General features: G+C 37.2%; 1 protein-coding gene across 1 annotated transcript in view; it reads right to left on the bottom strand.

Moving 5' to 3' along the window:
- Positions 1 to 2,580: 2,580 nt before the first annotated feature.
- Positions 2,581 to 15,726, bottom strand: part of ACTR3 (actin related protein 3) — a 28,976-nt gene continuing 15,830 nt past the window's right edge. Inside the window, exons 3-12 of the mRNA XM_032114664.1 lie at positions 12,590 to 12,714; positions 11,930 to 12,040; positions 10,381 to 10,476; positions 9,736 to 9,843; positions 7,489 to 7,632; positions 6,590 to 6,763; positions 6,122 to 6,214; positions 5,546 to 5,671; positions 3,889 to 3,972; positions 2,581 to 3,485 (exon numbers count right to left, since the gene is read on the bottom strand). Of these exons, the coding sequence (XP_031970555.1) occupies positions 3,390 to 3,485; positions 3,889 to 3,972; positions 5,546 to 5,671; positions 6,122 to 6,214; positions 6,590 to 6,763; positions 7,489 to 7,632; positions 9,736 to 9,843; positions 10,381 to 10,476; positions 11,930 to 12,040; positions 12,590 to 12,714 (1,157 nt within the window). The 3' untranslated portion in view covers positions 2,581 to 3,389. The remainder of the gene's footprint in view (positions 3,486 to 3,888; positions 3,973 to 5,545; positions 5,672 to 6,121; positions 6,215 to 6,589; positions 6,764 to 7,488; positions 7,633 to 9,735; positions 9,844 to 10,380; positions 10,477 to 11,929; positions 12,041 to 12,589; positions 12,715 to 15,726) is intronic.

Raw genomic sequence — 15,726 nt, forward strand, 5'->3', positions numbered from 1 at the left:
GGGAAATAAAAAAATAAACAAAACAACAAGCCTGCAACTAAGTGATGCTAACAACGTATTTCTCCTAACTTTACTGCCACAGGGGTTTTTGTCCTACACAGGAACACCAGAGTTACCAGGCAGGGAGGTTGCACAGCACTACCCCACAGCTGGCAGTAGCAGCCCAGCCCAGCAGTCGCCTCCAGGCAGCTTTTCAAGTAGTAACTCATTCATCCCAACAATATCTAGCCTTTGGTACAAACATTTGCACAAAATGAAGAGATGAGCCTAAACTGACTTGGCAGAGACCTTTGATTTATTCCAAGTTCAGCTGCATGAAAATATCAGCTTTTAAGCCAATTAAACCTGGAGTCCTACCTCATCTACTGAAATAAAACCAAACTCCTGGAGAAGAGGAAAGTGACCCAAGTTCAGGCAGACTGGAACTATTTAGGGCTCTTTGCAATTTTCTGTGCAAAACCAGCAGTGCTCCAGCTCATCCTGCAGGCAGCAGGACAGTAGAAGTGTAAGTCTCCTTTATAGAATCCTAAAATCAGTAAGTTGGAAAAGGCTGCCTCATCTTTCAGCAGATGGGGAGAGCTGCTCCCGTGTCTTTGAGATTTCATTCTTGAAGAATGCCCAGCCTTCCTGGACTCCTCTGCCCTTCAGCATTGCCCTGCTAAGGGATTCTGTCAGCCAGTCACAGGACAGACACAAAGCTACTCCTAGATATCAGTCCCATTAAATCCTCCTACATAGGTGTAAAATTGCTTTTTTCCTGTAACCTCCCCAGTAACAAGCCTTTGGAGAAGAAAAATATAATCTCCTTATATGTGTTGTTTTTTTTTTTTAAACACTTGCCTCTGCAATTAACCTTTTGGATGCTTTAAGCCCAACCCAACACAGAACAAGGGGAGATCCAAGGGTCAAGATTGCAGAGGGATTTTCTGGAAATGCCTCTGTTTCACATTGTGTAGAGCACACATTGCACAATCTCTGGGATGACCTACCCAGAGGCTGCTCAGCCCCTCCACCACTCACCAGCAGCAGATCAGATTTGGATCTGGTGTTACAGGTGTAGAACACTGATGTGAGCCATTTCCAGCCAGTCATTCCCACTGTACAAGGCTGATTTTAGTATTATATCTGGTGCGTTTAAATATTGATGACTCTCCATGCACTCCAAGTCATTAATAGGAGCTATTCATACTTTTTTTTAGCTCTTTTAACATACCCCAAATCAGCTGTGGCTGTGTAACTTCTCTAAAATTACATCTAGAGTATTAAAAAAAAAAAAAAAAAAGAAAAGAAAACATACTACAAAAAACTCCCACTTACTTCATTAGATCACAGCTACAAAAAAAAAAAACAAACAAACAAACAAACAAACACCAATGGTTGTGTAAGGTTGCTATCCCTCCCCTTCTACACAAATGACAAATAGAAGCTTAAAGCAGCTTCCCTGGAGCCTCAGGAAGATGAACACAGAATTTGCGCAACACTTGAGATCTCCCCACAGCTGTGTGTGACAGGAAGAGGAATTCACTCCTTTTCTTTGCACTTGCTCACTGTTAGTTATCTATGTGTCAGAAATTTGAGTTTTTCAAGTGAATTTTAAAGACTCTTCTTTTCTAGAGAGGAAAAAAACTCTTGCCTTAGCTTCAGGCCATTGCAGTGTTTTAAAAAATCCTGTCACTAGAGTATGATACTGTTGCAGAACCAGGACTGCTGGAAAAGCACAATTCAAATTAACTTTTTTTATTTAATGTGTATTTGCCTATTGGTCTTACCACAGGAATCAGTGTACAGTTATGACTCAAACAGTGATTTACAAAAAAACTACAAAACTGTATCAGTGATAGGGAAGATGTTACTAATAGAGTTTTGTAATGAAATTGTTCAACAATTTCCTGTTTGCACCATTTTCTGTTTGATTCCAGCATGTAAACGTTTTACAATGCTTGCTTTAAAAACACTTTCCCACATTTATCCTTGTTTTGGAGTTACATTTACCAAGTTTTGAAGCTCTGGCAATTGATAAGCTTCTCTGATAAAAATCTGAGGCATCTTTGCAACTCAGAAGAAACCAGATCTCCCTCTTGTGGTCTTCTGTGCAAACAGCCTCAACTCCACCACGGGCTCAGAAGCACCTAAGGAAGAGTTTTCTCCCATCAACTATCAACAGAAATTGTAAGCAATTCCAATCACTACATAAAGTGCTCTTCCTAGAAAGAATGAGAAAGAGATTGTTTTCACTTTATTTTTATCTATATGGTATTTTCTTGCAGAAAAACCACAGAGATTGAAAATGCAGTGCTGACTCCTGAATAGCACCACCTGCAAGAAAGTGGGGGGAAAGAAGTTACAGAACAAAGTAGATGAACAAACCCAACAGTGGAGAAGCTGTCAGGCTTCTCTAGGTAAGTGCTATCTAGCTGAACACACAAACTGCACCTCTAAAATGCTCACACTTGAGTTACACAAAGCAAATTACATCTCTACCTCACAGACCAACCTCACTCCTCAAAAGCCACAGCAGATATGTAGGGACCCATGCTCAAAACTTCCCATGTCATGAGATTAACAAGTCTGACACCAACATAAAAAGAAATTTTGTGCCTTTATTGGAATGGTGTTAGGCTTTAAATACACCAAATTTTAATAACCTGATTATTTGGTTTAATTAGAAATGACACTACAGAACTGCAATACTGGTCCAACAGTCTTGTCTTTACTTTTTTTTTTTTTTAAAGCAAGAGATAGTATGAAAATGCACCAAGTAATCAGAAAGCACTAGCAGGCATTGGTTAATCCAAGATAGTAGCTTCTTAGTTCCAAAAGCACTCGCATTGTATGGAACCCAGGATTTAGACTGGTCATGATTTGCAAGAGCTAGTTGCATGACTCATGACTTTTTTTTCTTTTAATTTACTTTCAAGTTGGTCACTGGTAAATTTTTTTCCTCAAATATTACAGTTTCTTTTATTCATATTTTTCCTCAAAGTATAAAAAAGTATGAAATATAAACAAGCTCCTGTATTGCACCCATGAAGGGGTACAATGGAAGCATTAGAGAGCTGACTATCTACACACCATCAAATCCCATCAAATCTTGGATAATTCATTAATATACAAAATATCAGGGCACAGAAAGAACTAAAATCCACTTTTTTGTTTTGTTACGCACAGGTTCAAATAATCAATCTAAAGAAAAAATGTGATCATTTTGGCTTTCCACTACATCCGTATGTTGAGACACTTATTAAAATGATCCTGCTTAATTGTGTTTGGTCTTTTCCTTATTGTCAAGTCATGTTTGTTATCTTAATACCAGCCATCAGACAAACAAGTAATCAGAAAGACTCTTCCTCCTCCCCACTTCCCCATCCCCGACCCCTGCAGGGTCAGCTTTAAGACATGACTCCAAACACAGGGTTGTGACGACAGATGCTAGGGCCAATCTCTTCATAATCTTTTTTGGTATGGCATACTTGGTAGAATTCAGGCTGTAAAGGGAAGGAAAAGAACATTAGTGTATGGTATAGACACCTTATTTTAACAATAGCAACTTTTATGTAGCCAGTGGGAAAAAACAAAGATAGCACAGAAATCCTAAAATTAACTTACATCACACATGGCTAAACACCAATGCAAAGAATATATTCTGCCACAAAACTAAAATGCACTATTTAACAACTCACACAAAGCTTTAATTCAGCTTTCATTTGCTCTTCCAAGTCTTCACAGTCTAATGCAAAAAACTTCAGGGCAGGCAGGAAGGGTCTATTTACTACCTGAGGTCTATCAGAAATTCCCCAACCACATTCAATATACAACGAAGGGGTGATGAGAGCTCCAAAAGCACAGTCAGAATGGCTCAAACATGCTCAGCTTTACAGCTAAACTTACTGTGGAAGCCAGCATTGATCCTCCAAACCAGACTGCATATCTCTGCATATGGTGTGTAATGACTTGGACATCAATGGGCTTCGGCTGCAGAAAGGAGGAGAGAAAAGGAACACATTAAAAGTGACTTCTGCTGGTAAAAACTAGATCTAGTTTTAAAGGAGTGTATATACCAAGCTTACTTTTCATAAATTAGTATTTTCTTAGATGCTGTGTATGTAAATTTACAATTACAGCATCAGACTTTCCCTTGTACAGTGAAGAGTAAGAAACGGCTCCTGCTTATAGAGCAACAGTTACCTGCTTTATCAGGCATAAAGAGGTACTTGCATTCACACCCATTTTTTTCACACTATGTTCTGATTAATTTATTGATGGACTATTTATTTATGCAGTTATAAGCATTGATCCATACTACCCAGACCTTTCAGAAAAAACACACTTTAGGAGGTTAATTTTTAAGTTTCACATAATTGCTCTAAAAAAGCATCAGTTGCAGATTAAAAGTTTATCCAGGATCAATAGAGTCAGTCATGCTTTTCTAAACTACAGCACTCATTCCAGTCAGCCACAACCTTCATTCCTTGTGTTAATCAAAACTAGCAGTGTATGTAACAGTTTCAGAATTTAATTTGTTTCAGCCCAACTCGCTGAAATTTGAAACAGCATCTAAAAATGTTCTGTAACACATTTGCAAAATTCCAGCCAGTGATTCTTTACCATGCCCAGCACTTTGAAGAAAAGAAGAATCACATCCAATTTCCTTACTCAGACTCTGCTTCCTTGCTAAGTGGTAAAAGTCTACTAAAGAAAACAGAGACTAAATGATGTTTCTTGAGCCAGAGAACTGTGTATGACTGAAATTTCAGAGTTGCCTACCATGGCATATTATAAAGCACTGCTGGGGCTTTAAAGGATTGTTTGAGCTCACCTAGCTAGATTGCTACTAAAAAATAAATGAGGAAAATCACTTCAATTTTGCTTTAAAAGGAAAAAAACACTTTATTTTTCCTCTGCTGCTCTTTTATTTATGTAGAGACAACAGAAGAATGCAACAGTTAGGTCAGAAGTCTGAAGTGGAAAAAACACAAATTAAGGATCATGCAGTTTAGTAAAAAAACAAAGTCCCTTGTAGGATAAGATAATATGATATAAGATAATTGAGGAGGGAAGGGACCACATCACGTCTCTGGTTTGGCCTCCTGCTCACAGCAGGGTCAGCTATGAAGTCAGAGGAAGGTATTCAGGGTTTTATCCAGCTGAACCTTAAAATCAATAATCTCCCCACATATGTAATGAGGTGCTATCAGGAGTCCCAAAGCCTTCCCTTCTCTTATCAAGGCTCACTCATTCCTCACAGGACACATGCTCCTGACCCTCCTGGTGGCTCAACAATGAGCTTGATTCATCTCTTATCTTTAAGCTCAAAAGACCAAGCACAATGAATTGTAACCAATCAATAAACACCAAGCACAAAGACAGCTGGAGTGGCCAACTGCTGGTATGTGATCAGTGTAAAGGATGAATCTCTGAAAAGCCTCTATAGGAACTTCAAATAAGATAAAGACATTTCAACAAAGACCACGATCATTGCAAGATGTTATTTGTACATTTTCCAGGTAACAGAGGCTTGTTAACTGCATGAGCTGCACAAACCAACCTTCAGTCTGCCACCACTAAGTTCTTCACTAAGTTTCAGTCTGGCATCAACAGTCCTTTTCAAGTCTCGCTGTAAACGGCGACCGAAGTCCCTGAACATGGTTGAGCCTCCAGAGAGGACAATATTCTGTTTTGAACAACAAAATTGGTCAACCACATCTGAAAATGAAGGTCTCCAGTTTTCTGCAGTTCCTAAATTTTAAATATCTAAACACAGTTTTTAAAGCTGCAGTTAGCAGGTATGCTTTTACTGTAAGATTTAAAATATCTAACACAAATATGACACAACATGAATTCACAAAGAGTTTGTCATTAAAATTGGCTGTGCTTTAAAATCTATTTATGTCTTATTACATCTCACCACTTTCACTCAGTTTTTCATTTCCCTAATGAAAAAACACATTCTGAAAACATCTATGTGAACAACAAAGCCTTCTGCATATTGGATTCATTTCTAGAAAAATGGTTAATTTTGCTCATTTGGTTTTGGTTTTTAAGAGTTTCAAATATGTAATTTGATAAAAATCACAATTCTTCTAAAACCAGTATATATAAAAAAGACATTCTAGCTACTGACCTTATATAGAGGACGTCTAACATCAATGGGACAATTCTGAATAACTTCATCTACTACTTCTGAGATTGGTTGTGTAAAGTCAGGATTAGCAAACTGCAATCAAGGATAAAATCAAGACAAGTCAATGTGGAGGACCATGTATTGCAAAGGAAAAGAGATAAAGAGGAAACAAGGTAAGAACCATTCTATAATTCTAGAGATGGCATGAAAACTAACAATGCAAACAGCTGGCAAATATTTTTGCTGCCATTTATAAGTACTTTATGTATCAACCAGAATTTTTATAAAAATTAGTAGCAATCAAGAATCAAATCATGCTGGCTTGCAACAATAGCTGGTATCTATTTATAAATAAGGAGAAATGTAAGTCAGGATAACCACTTCCTTACAATTTTGCAAATAGGATTTCTCTGCTATCATCTAAAATGCATCTAAAACAGGAAGTACAGACAATTCAAATCAACTTACCTCAGGATGGAAGAAAATCTCTGGCCCCAGGAATCTCTCATAACCAACATCAATGGTAAATTCTTTCTTTGAGATAGCATTAATTCCAGTATATTGTTTAATCCACTTTGTACCATCTGTGTCATACTTGTTAAATTCTTTTACTAAGTCAGGGCAAACATAACTAAAGCGCTCCTGAAAATTGAATGGATACAGTTAGAACCATCCAAAGTATAGAAATTTCAAAAAGTGTAGTAATTTAAACTTTTAAGAGTAAGTATTAAACTGGCAGATAAAGAATAGGCCTCAAAACAGCTGAACTGACATTTACTGTACACAGGTAGATAATGGCTCTGCTACTACAGATCATTTCTGTGCAGCACTGAAAGCTCTTGCTGAGCTAAATTACTTTTCTTCTGCTTTTCCTCTAAACTTTGATGATTGTGAGAAATTAATTCTGAAGTACATTGAAGAACTGCCAGAGAAACAAAATTTAAGTGTACTTTAGACTGAATGTCTTTCAGAATAGCTTTGTTCTCTAATGTGTACTACAAAAAAGAACACATTAATATTCAGAAAGAATATAGAGCAATTACAGCTCTTTATATGACACATTCAACCAATAGTTCTTCCTACAGAACATTACAATAATAACAGGACAATAACAACAACAATAATGATAATGGAGGGGAAGAGAAAGGGGAGACAACAGGTGAAGAGTGAAGTTCCAGGCCAGACTGAGTATAACCCAACTGTAAACCTTGGGTTTAAGCTACTTCATATTATTATATTATTTAGACATTTTTATATTACTTAGAGCACCATTAGTCAGAGTACAATTATTTTCAGATATTGTTGCACTTTAAAACCATATATCAAGTTGTGATACAAAATCTTCACATCTGCAACATTCACATTACCTTCACTGCTTTAGCTGTTTCCAAGGATTGTTCAGGAGGAATTCCTACTTCTCTCTCCCTCAGCAACTGCTGAATGAAGTACGTGATATCTCTCCCAGCAATTGGAATGTGTTTGATACAGCTGCCAATCACATATCCTTCAGCCTGTAAACAAAATTAATGGGCACAAAGATACTGATAAGAACCACGTTCAACAAAGCTCAGGGGGGAGAGAGAAAGACATGGAGTCTAAACTCCTATCCACTACCTCTGATTCTGAGGCTGAAGCCCTTTAAGACTGGCTCATTTAATTACCACAAATCCAATTCTTCACAGTATAGCCTTACTTTACTTTGCATTGGTTCATAATTCTTACAAGGTTAGAAGGAACAGAAAGGTCACTAGTACATAAGGCAGACAAATCACTATACTCACTATTCCTTGGCCTTTATTTTCTCTTCAAAATGAGGTTACTCTTACCAAAAAGGTCAAGGAACCTTGTTTCATGAAATATTATTTTAGAATAACTGATGTGGCCCTGCAGTCACAGCCACTGACGTAAGACGTTACAATTCCACATGAACCAAAATTAATTTTCTGAAAGCAGGGAGAAAATGCATCATTTCAGCACATGAATTGAGACTGCTTAGAACATCAGACTTGCCCATCCTCACCCATCAACCTACCCTTGCAAGTCACACTCATCCTGGGGACCAGTATCAATGCATTAAAAATATCTGGTCTAAACAAAGAAACCAAGTGTGCAAGGTTGGCCTTCCACCCTACCAGACCTGCTAAATCCAAACAGAATCCAGATATCACACTCATAAAATGCTTAAATTTTCCTATATTCACACATCTTACATTCATACAAAAATGTCTTACTAACATGAAAATAATGTCATAAAAAAAATCTACCGCTATTGTTAACTTCACTACTGAAATAAGCATTTGTTAATTCCTTTTTATCTGTTCTATTATAGAAGTGGTGGAACATTGTTGACAATTTGTTCAACATGTTTAAAAATTTCAGAAATCAAATAAATGGCATTCTGCAAAGGAGGTGAATGCGTCAAATGATATAGAATACCTACTCTTATTTCAATTTAAAAAAAACCAAACCCACAAATCAGGAAAAGTTCCACTTTTTTAAACAGCAATTTGCACTACTAAGTACAATTTAAAAGTTTACCTATAGAAGGTCTGAGGTGTCAGTTGCTCCCTAAGTCTTATTAAAAGTATGTTATCTCAGATGAACAGTCTGAACAAAGATTTAGCCACTATATTCCACCAAAATTAGTAAGAAATTGCTACATGGCAGTGTACATTTGACCACCACCAATGTTACTGTTTTTAAAAAAATGTTACTGTGGCATGATAAAGCTTTGTATAGATTTTTGTCTTAAAAACTGTAATCTAACTTCATTTTGAAAATACAAATGTATCTGGTACACAGACATGAATTTAACTCCCCCAGGAAATATAGGCAGAGAAAACTGTTCTCAGCCACTTGAAATGAAGAACACTATTAAATATTCCAATTACAAAATTTTGAATATGTAGCTTTCTGAAAGGAAATCCATACCTGCAGTAAAACCAATAATTTGACATTAAAGAAACTGCAGCCCTAAGTGCTCATTATTTAATAAAACATCACACAATCATCCAAGTTTTTGCTTTAGCAACCTGATGTATTGGAACAGATATTCAACACTAACCAACCTCGGGGCTGTTTTTTTCCAGTCAAGCAGTTTGGGGTTTTTTTCTGCTATATAAACCTCCCTGCTTGTATGGCTGAAGCACTACTAAACACTGGGAACAGATGGAGAAAAACTCAAAAACACTACATCTGCTCTCAAATACTTCGTATTATTTCTACTTTTTATATAAATGGACTGAGCTAAATGAAAATGAAAAGTCGAACTTTTTCTACTGACTACTGTAAAGAGCCTATTCACTCTTACCAACAAACCAAATTGGAAATGTGCTAAAGGAATTTTGCCCATCACTTAGCATGGCCTTGGCAACTCACCTTTTAAGGTAACTGACTAAAAGACAATTAGCCCTGCAAAGCTCAGGGTTACAGAAGTTCTTCAAGACTTCTGCACTACAAAATGAACCAAACTCACACCCACAGCCCCGGGAATTATCTGAAGTTTTTGAAAACTCCTATCTCTGCTTCAGTCTGTGTAGGTGTACACTTCAGAGAACTCAGAGGACAAATTGTTCTCCACTGAAGGTGTTTGTGCAGCTTTGAGGCACACTTACCACAGGAATAACGTGAGTGACACCATCTCCACTGTCTATAACTGTACCAGTCAGCGTTCGCTCTCCTACTTGTCTCGACGTCCAAGATGCAGCTAAGGCAAGGACAGCCTTGGGAAAAGTCACACACCAAAATCAAATACTAGTAAAACAGCTGCATTGCAGACCCCACTTTCCACCAGCCCTCCCAAGGACACTCAGACTGACACCCCCATAGTAATTTACAGCATGGAAACTGATTTAATACTATTACATATGTCTACACAACAGCTTAAAAAAAAGAGGCTGCACAAATGTAACTTTTGACTCTTGCCTGACATTTTTTTCAGCCACGCTCAAACATCATTTTTTGTTACTTCATACTGAAAGGGATGCAGTTCTTGGATTAATACAATTACTATGATGTGGTGTGGTTTTTTTATTTACTTCTGATGCAACAGATATTATACTTTACTGCTCAGAAGCCTTCTATGGAGGTAACAGAGGAACAGTATCCAGTGACTACCCACTGAAACAGGCGGTGCTGGAACTGCCAACCAGAAGGACCTAAAATATTCCAAACATCACTTACACAACTTTTCACAGTGAAACTAGTTTTAGCCCAAGGAGAAATACTGCAGCTGTGACTTTCAACAGCTGTGCCCTTACCTGAACAGCAATATATAGCCCTGGAACGTTGAAAGACTCAAACATGATTTCAGCAGTATATTCTCTATTTTCTGGAGTATTTAATGGAGGCTCAGTCTGTGAGACAAAAAAAACCAAATCCCATGAGTTTTACTTACATTGAAACTGAACATTTGACTTTAAAAAAAAAGAATGAACAACTACCAAATCCTAAGTTTTGGAAGATGAGTCATTCAACAACAATAGCATGTAAAAATAGTAATGTACAAAGGGTGCTTTTAAGAATTTATGCAAATTGCATTAAAAGAAAAAAACAGAAGTGCAATAAAAACTACAGTAGTTACTGCTTAAGCATTTACACGGAAGGCCCCCTTTGTGGGTTGGTTAGCTCATTACAACTTTTGATTTCACTTGAAAGAATCAAGGACTATCAAAATATGTCAAAGGATGCAGTTTAGCACATTTAAAGAATGACATTTTTCAGATTTCTCAGTGAAAAGAGCCGCTTTCCTTCAGAAGGCAGCCACTCTAACACAAGATATGCTCAGCTGTAGGAATGTACTCAAGTGAGAGAAGCTGAACAACATAAAACATACCATAATAGTGTGCTATAGCTTTCATTGAACAATCAAACATACTCAAGGCTCTACTCTGAAGGAGCATTTTGGATAGTACTACAGAATATCTGAGAGGAAAAAAAATATCACTTTTCCATTGCAGCAACTGGGTAACAGGAGGGGATAAAGAGGAGGGAGTCAGACTCTTCACAAAGGTGTTGGAACAAGGGGCCATGGACACAAACTGCAATGTGGGAAATCCTAAGCAGGTATTAGGGGGGGGAAAAGGTAACGTAAAGGGGGTCAAATATTGGAAAATGGGACCAGGGTTGTTATGGCATCTTGATCCTTGGAGATATTCACAGATTGTATGGACACAGCCTTGAGCAACTGGACCTAATTACTGCTTCAAAGATGAAGGCATTTGAACAGGTATGGCCAACACCTCTCATTCCAAACTTGGATCTATAAATATCACACTAAACCAAATTGCCTATTTCAATGGCCTTAAATAAAATACTGAGGAATAGCAAATGCTTCAGAATAACATTGAGCTTAATTTAGATCTAATCAGCCCAAGTATGACAATCAACCCTTCCAGTTTCACAGAAAATAAAAGACAGACATTTACTCTCTAGATACTTCATCCAGATGGCAGTACTGTAAAAACAAAATAATTGCAATTATGTAAAGTCAAAACACAAGTATTTTTTTTGTCTTAAACATATAAACTTGAGATTATTGAATTCAGTGGAGAAGTAAAAGAAAAAGGTCATGAATCAGACAATTTGAAGGGAAATGAGAAGAGAACAGAAAAATGTTTGCTGTTCAGACACAATAACAGTTTTAGAAAATTAAAGAACCTGGATGGCTTAAGGCAAGTCAAGAAAGCTGCAGGCAATTTATTTACTTTAGTTTTCAAAAGATGCATATTTATATTTAAGAATTTACATAAATCAGCACATTGTTATTCATCATACAGAATTTCTTAAGCAGGGCATAAATTTACCTACCAAAAGAAAATAATGGTCCTCAGGTTCTGCCCTTAGATACTTAAAGATTACTTGCTCCATAAATCTCTCCATCAAGTCCCAGTCTTCAACTATACCATGGCGGATAGGCCACTGTTGGAGAAAAACATCAAATTATAGTTGGAAAGGAAAAAAAAAGAAACAAAAAACCCCAAAACCAAACAAAAAATCTGCTTTCAGCTGCAGTAAAAGTTTATGATCTACACAGGCAAGAAACCCTGCTTTAAGCCTCCCCTATTCCCATGTGACACCTATTCAAAATTCTGATTCCAACCATGAGTAGCAGAGACAACACATTGCATTTTTCTCAGTACAGCAGATTGGTGGCACTGGGATAAACCAGAAGTTCCCCCAGCCCAGTGCCCCACTCTGATGCTGCTGACAGAAGTTGCCAAGGAACAAGAGAATGTGGCATTTCTGCTTCACACCCTCCCAGCCTCACTTATGAGGAAATATATATTCACAGTGCTTTGCAAATTCCCACAGGCTCCCCAAGGTCAACAAAACTAATACCAAAGCTCATTTTAGAATGAATAAATAAGACTTAAGTTACCCAAAAAGCATTCTTAATATTATATTTACTGTACACGTGATGCTTGCTAAACAGTACTGAACAATTATTTTTTAAATTTCTCTTAATACCTTGGTTGCATAAGTTGGTTTTTCTATTGCTTCGTCCCCAATAAAGAAGTCTAAATCATCCACACCTTTCAAAACCCTCCTTTGTGCTTGATCGACCACTTTTGCTGACTCTTTGATAGCAATACCTTCAACAGAGAACACAAACATTATTGTAGGTCACATATCCTGCAATGAAAAAAGCAAACCTACACTGATAAAAGATAATACTGTAATCACAGTCATCCTTTGTTTCAAGCATAACTCAGAAAAGCTACACAGAACAACAGATAATTTGACTTCCAGTCACGGGTAAGCATGGTAAGCACTTAAAAAGTTAACACAGTAACAGGCTTAAATACAAATTTAGTTGTTAGACACTCAACATGCAATCAGGAAAATAAAATATAAAAAGAATCACTAAAATAAGATATCCCTACAGAGCTCAGATTTTATTCAACAAATGAGCTAATTTTCCATACACTCCAATAGTAACAATAACAATTTTTATTATTAGTGCTCTTCTTTTAAAAAGAATCACTCCCCAGGTACCAGCACTACAGCACCAGCAATATCTGCTGTATTTTTTCAAATCTTAAACACAATCCTTCACCCAGATGAGGAAATTCATATATACAAGCAGCATTAATATCAGCCTCGACTGTTCTAAGGTTGTCCTCCAAAAGCTTTTTCAATGGCAGAAATATTTTTACAGTTCTCACCTTCAGCAAGAAGTTATGTTTGCTCACAACTAAGATTAAAAAAAACTTAAGAAAACAGCTGCAGTCTCAAGCCCAGCAGCCAGGGCAGCACAGCTACAGGACCTGGAAATCAGCAGCTTGCTAATGGGTAAAGCACCCCGAGCTCATTGATCCTCCCCATCCTCCTCCCTCCCCTTCCCACACAGAGCAACACAAGCAGAGCCAGAGAAACCAAGAAGTTGAATATTGTGAAAGACTGAACAGGATGAAACAGAAGTCATTATTCTGAGCTCTTCAGGAAGAAAACTGAATCATACTGCAACTTCTGTAGCTGCTTACAGGAGAGCAGAGAGGAAGCAGAAGGCCGGAGGAAGCCAAATAGGGAGTAGATGGGAAGCAGAAGCTAAAATCACAGGGAAGGAAATGTCGCAAGGCAGGTGCTTGCTGCAAGTCAAGAGAAGAGTCTTGACAAATATTTTCAGGTCATTGTTACAGAGCTTCCACACCTGGGGAAATTTTTTGTGTGTTCTCTTCAAGAACTTTCAGGTAAAATCCATCACTTGCCTCAGGATCACATCAACTTTCAAGCCCAACTAGTTTCACCCTGTTACGAGCCTAAAACAAGATGAGAGCTCTCAAATATTTTTCTGCCCTCGAGGCCAGCTTGTTCAGCCCTGCGTTTGAAAGGCAGAAATTAGGAGCAGACAACCTGAATCAAGAATCATATCCTGAAAATACAAACAAGAAAATAAATCTTGCTGAAACCTCAGCTGCAGTGCCTGAGGATGGGCAGCACTCCAGCAGTACCCAGAGCAGTTGCCTTTGGTTTGCTTGGCACAAGAATTAAGAGCTTTTAGGGGAAGGAAAAAAAAAAAAAAAAAGAAGAACATCCTTGCATTGAAGCAATTTTTGTGCTGAAACACTATTCAAGCCAGTTTTTTCTTTTAGAAGTAAAGCAAAGGCCAACAGCTATCACAGATTAACTGAAATAATGAAAAATCAAGGGAACTACTGGGTAATGGAAAGAAGGTGACTCCCATTTTAACATACAGCAGGAAAAACCTGATTAAGTGAATAAAAATCAAGCAAAATTAATGATCTAAAATCTAAAAGGCAGCCAGGGAAGAAAGCAGTGAACCCAAGCCTCATCAAAAAATTGGCCCAATATATTCTCATTTACTTCACTTTTCATGCAAGCATTTATCATCTCTACAGAAGCATATTCAGAATTAAATCAAGAACACATCATAAGGAGATAAAAATTTGTTAAGAGCAGTAGTGAATAAGATAAGCTGCAAGTGAACAAGGCACAAGGAATGCTGCTCAGACCTGTTTAACAGCAAACATTAATTTTAGAGAATCAACCTGATAAAATGCAGCTGCCACTACTGGAAGTCAAAGGAGAAACCAAACCATTTTTCCACTGGGAATAATATTAAGGAACTTATAGACACCAAAGAGCTTTTTGTAACATTTTACTTTGAAACTAGGTACTGCTGTACTCTATTTTTGTTTCTCTAATGTGGATTAACCCAGTGCTACTTTATTTCATTCGAGGCAGAGGATTAACACAAACTCAGGCAGTTACTGGAATTATCTAGCTTGGATTGCAGTACAAATGAGAAAAATGTCTTTTTTATTGAGAAAATTGCAGTCAAGGGCCATTTCAGCTGTAGGAGCATCTACACTGAGCATCCTTTTTTTCAACACCCCACACTATATCAAAAGGCTGTCAAAAAATCTCATTTCCCCTCCTTCTCTTCTACTTTAATAGCATCCCTGTTGGATAAATTTCTCTGCTTAATGATCTGACAAGTCATTCCATTCCCAGTGTTTAAAGTGTCATGATATTTCTTCTTTTTTGGAACAAGAAAGTGATCTTCAAATTAAATAAACCAAATCTAAAGATGCAGAAAAAGTATGTATGTAAAGTCTGTTTATCTGAAATTAAATAACCACTTGCCCACTTATAATTTAACAACTGCTATGAAGTTTAAATAGCAATGTAAGGGCTTTTCCAATATTTAGAAACTTTTTATATCTAATGTTAGACTAGCTTTTGTGTGAAAAGCAAAACTGTACTGTTTTACATGACACTGAAGTAAACTTAATGAAGTTAATTTGAAAAACCAAGTAATTAAGAAATATCTATCTGAAGCCAAAACAGAAGATACAGAAAGGATTCTCTTAATGCATTCCTTGTTCTCATACAAGTGACTTAGCCTCACCTTTCCACAAAAATTACTTTCTGAAGTATGTTTCTTAGAAATATTAACACTATTAACAGAGCCTGAACTACCAAGTTCTATTTTACAGTCACTGTGCTGAAGCAGTATTAGCTCCAGCTCTCTTCCTGTTGTATTTGCAAGGAAAACTGGGTGTGCTAATTATTCCTTTTCACCAGGATGTAATCCGTGATTACTTTGGCACAGATGAACAATGACGAACTGCCAAGTGGTG

This window comes from Corvus moneduloides, chromosome 7 (genome assembly GCF_009650955.1).
Source record: "Corvus moneduloides isolate bCorMon1 chromosome 7, bCorMon1.pri, whole genome shotgun sequence".
NCBI classification, from domain to species: domain Eukaryota; kingdom Metazoa; phylum Chordata; class Aves; order Passeriformes; family Corvidae; genus Corvus; species Corvus moneduloides.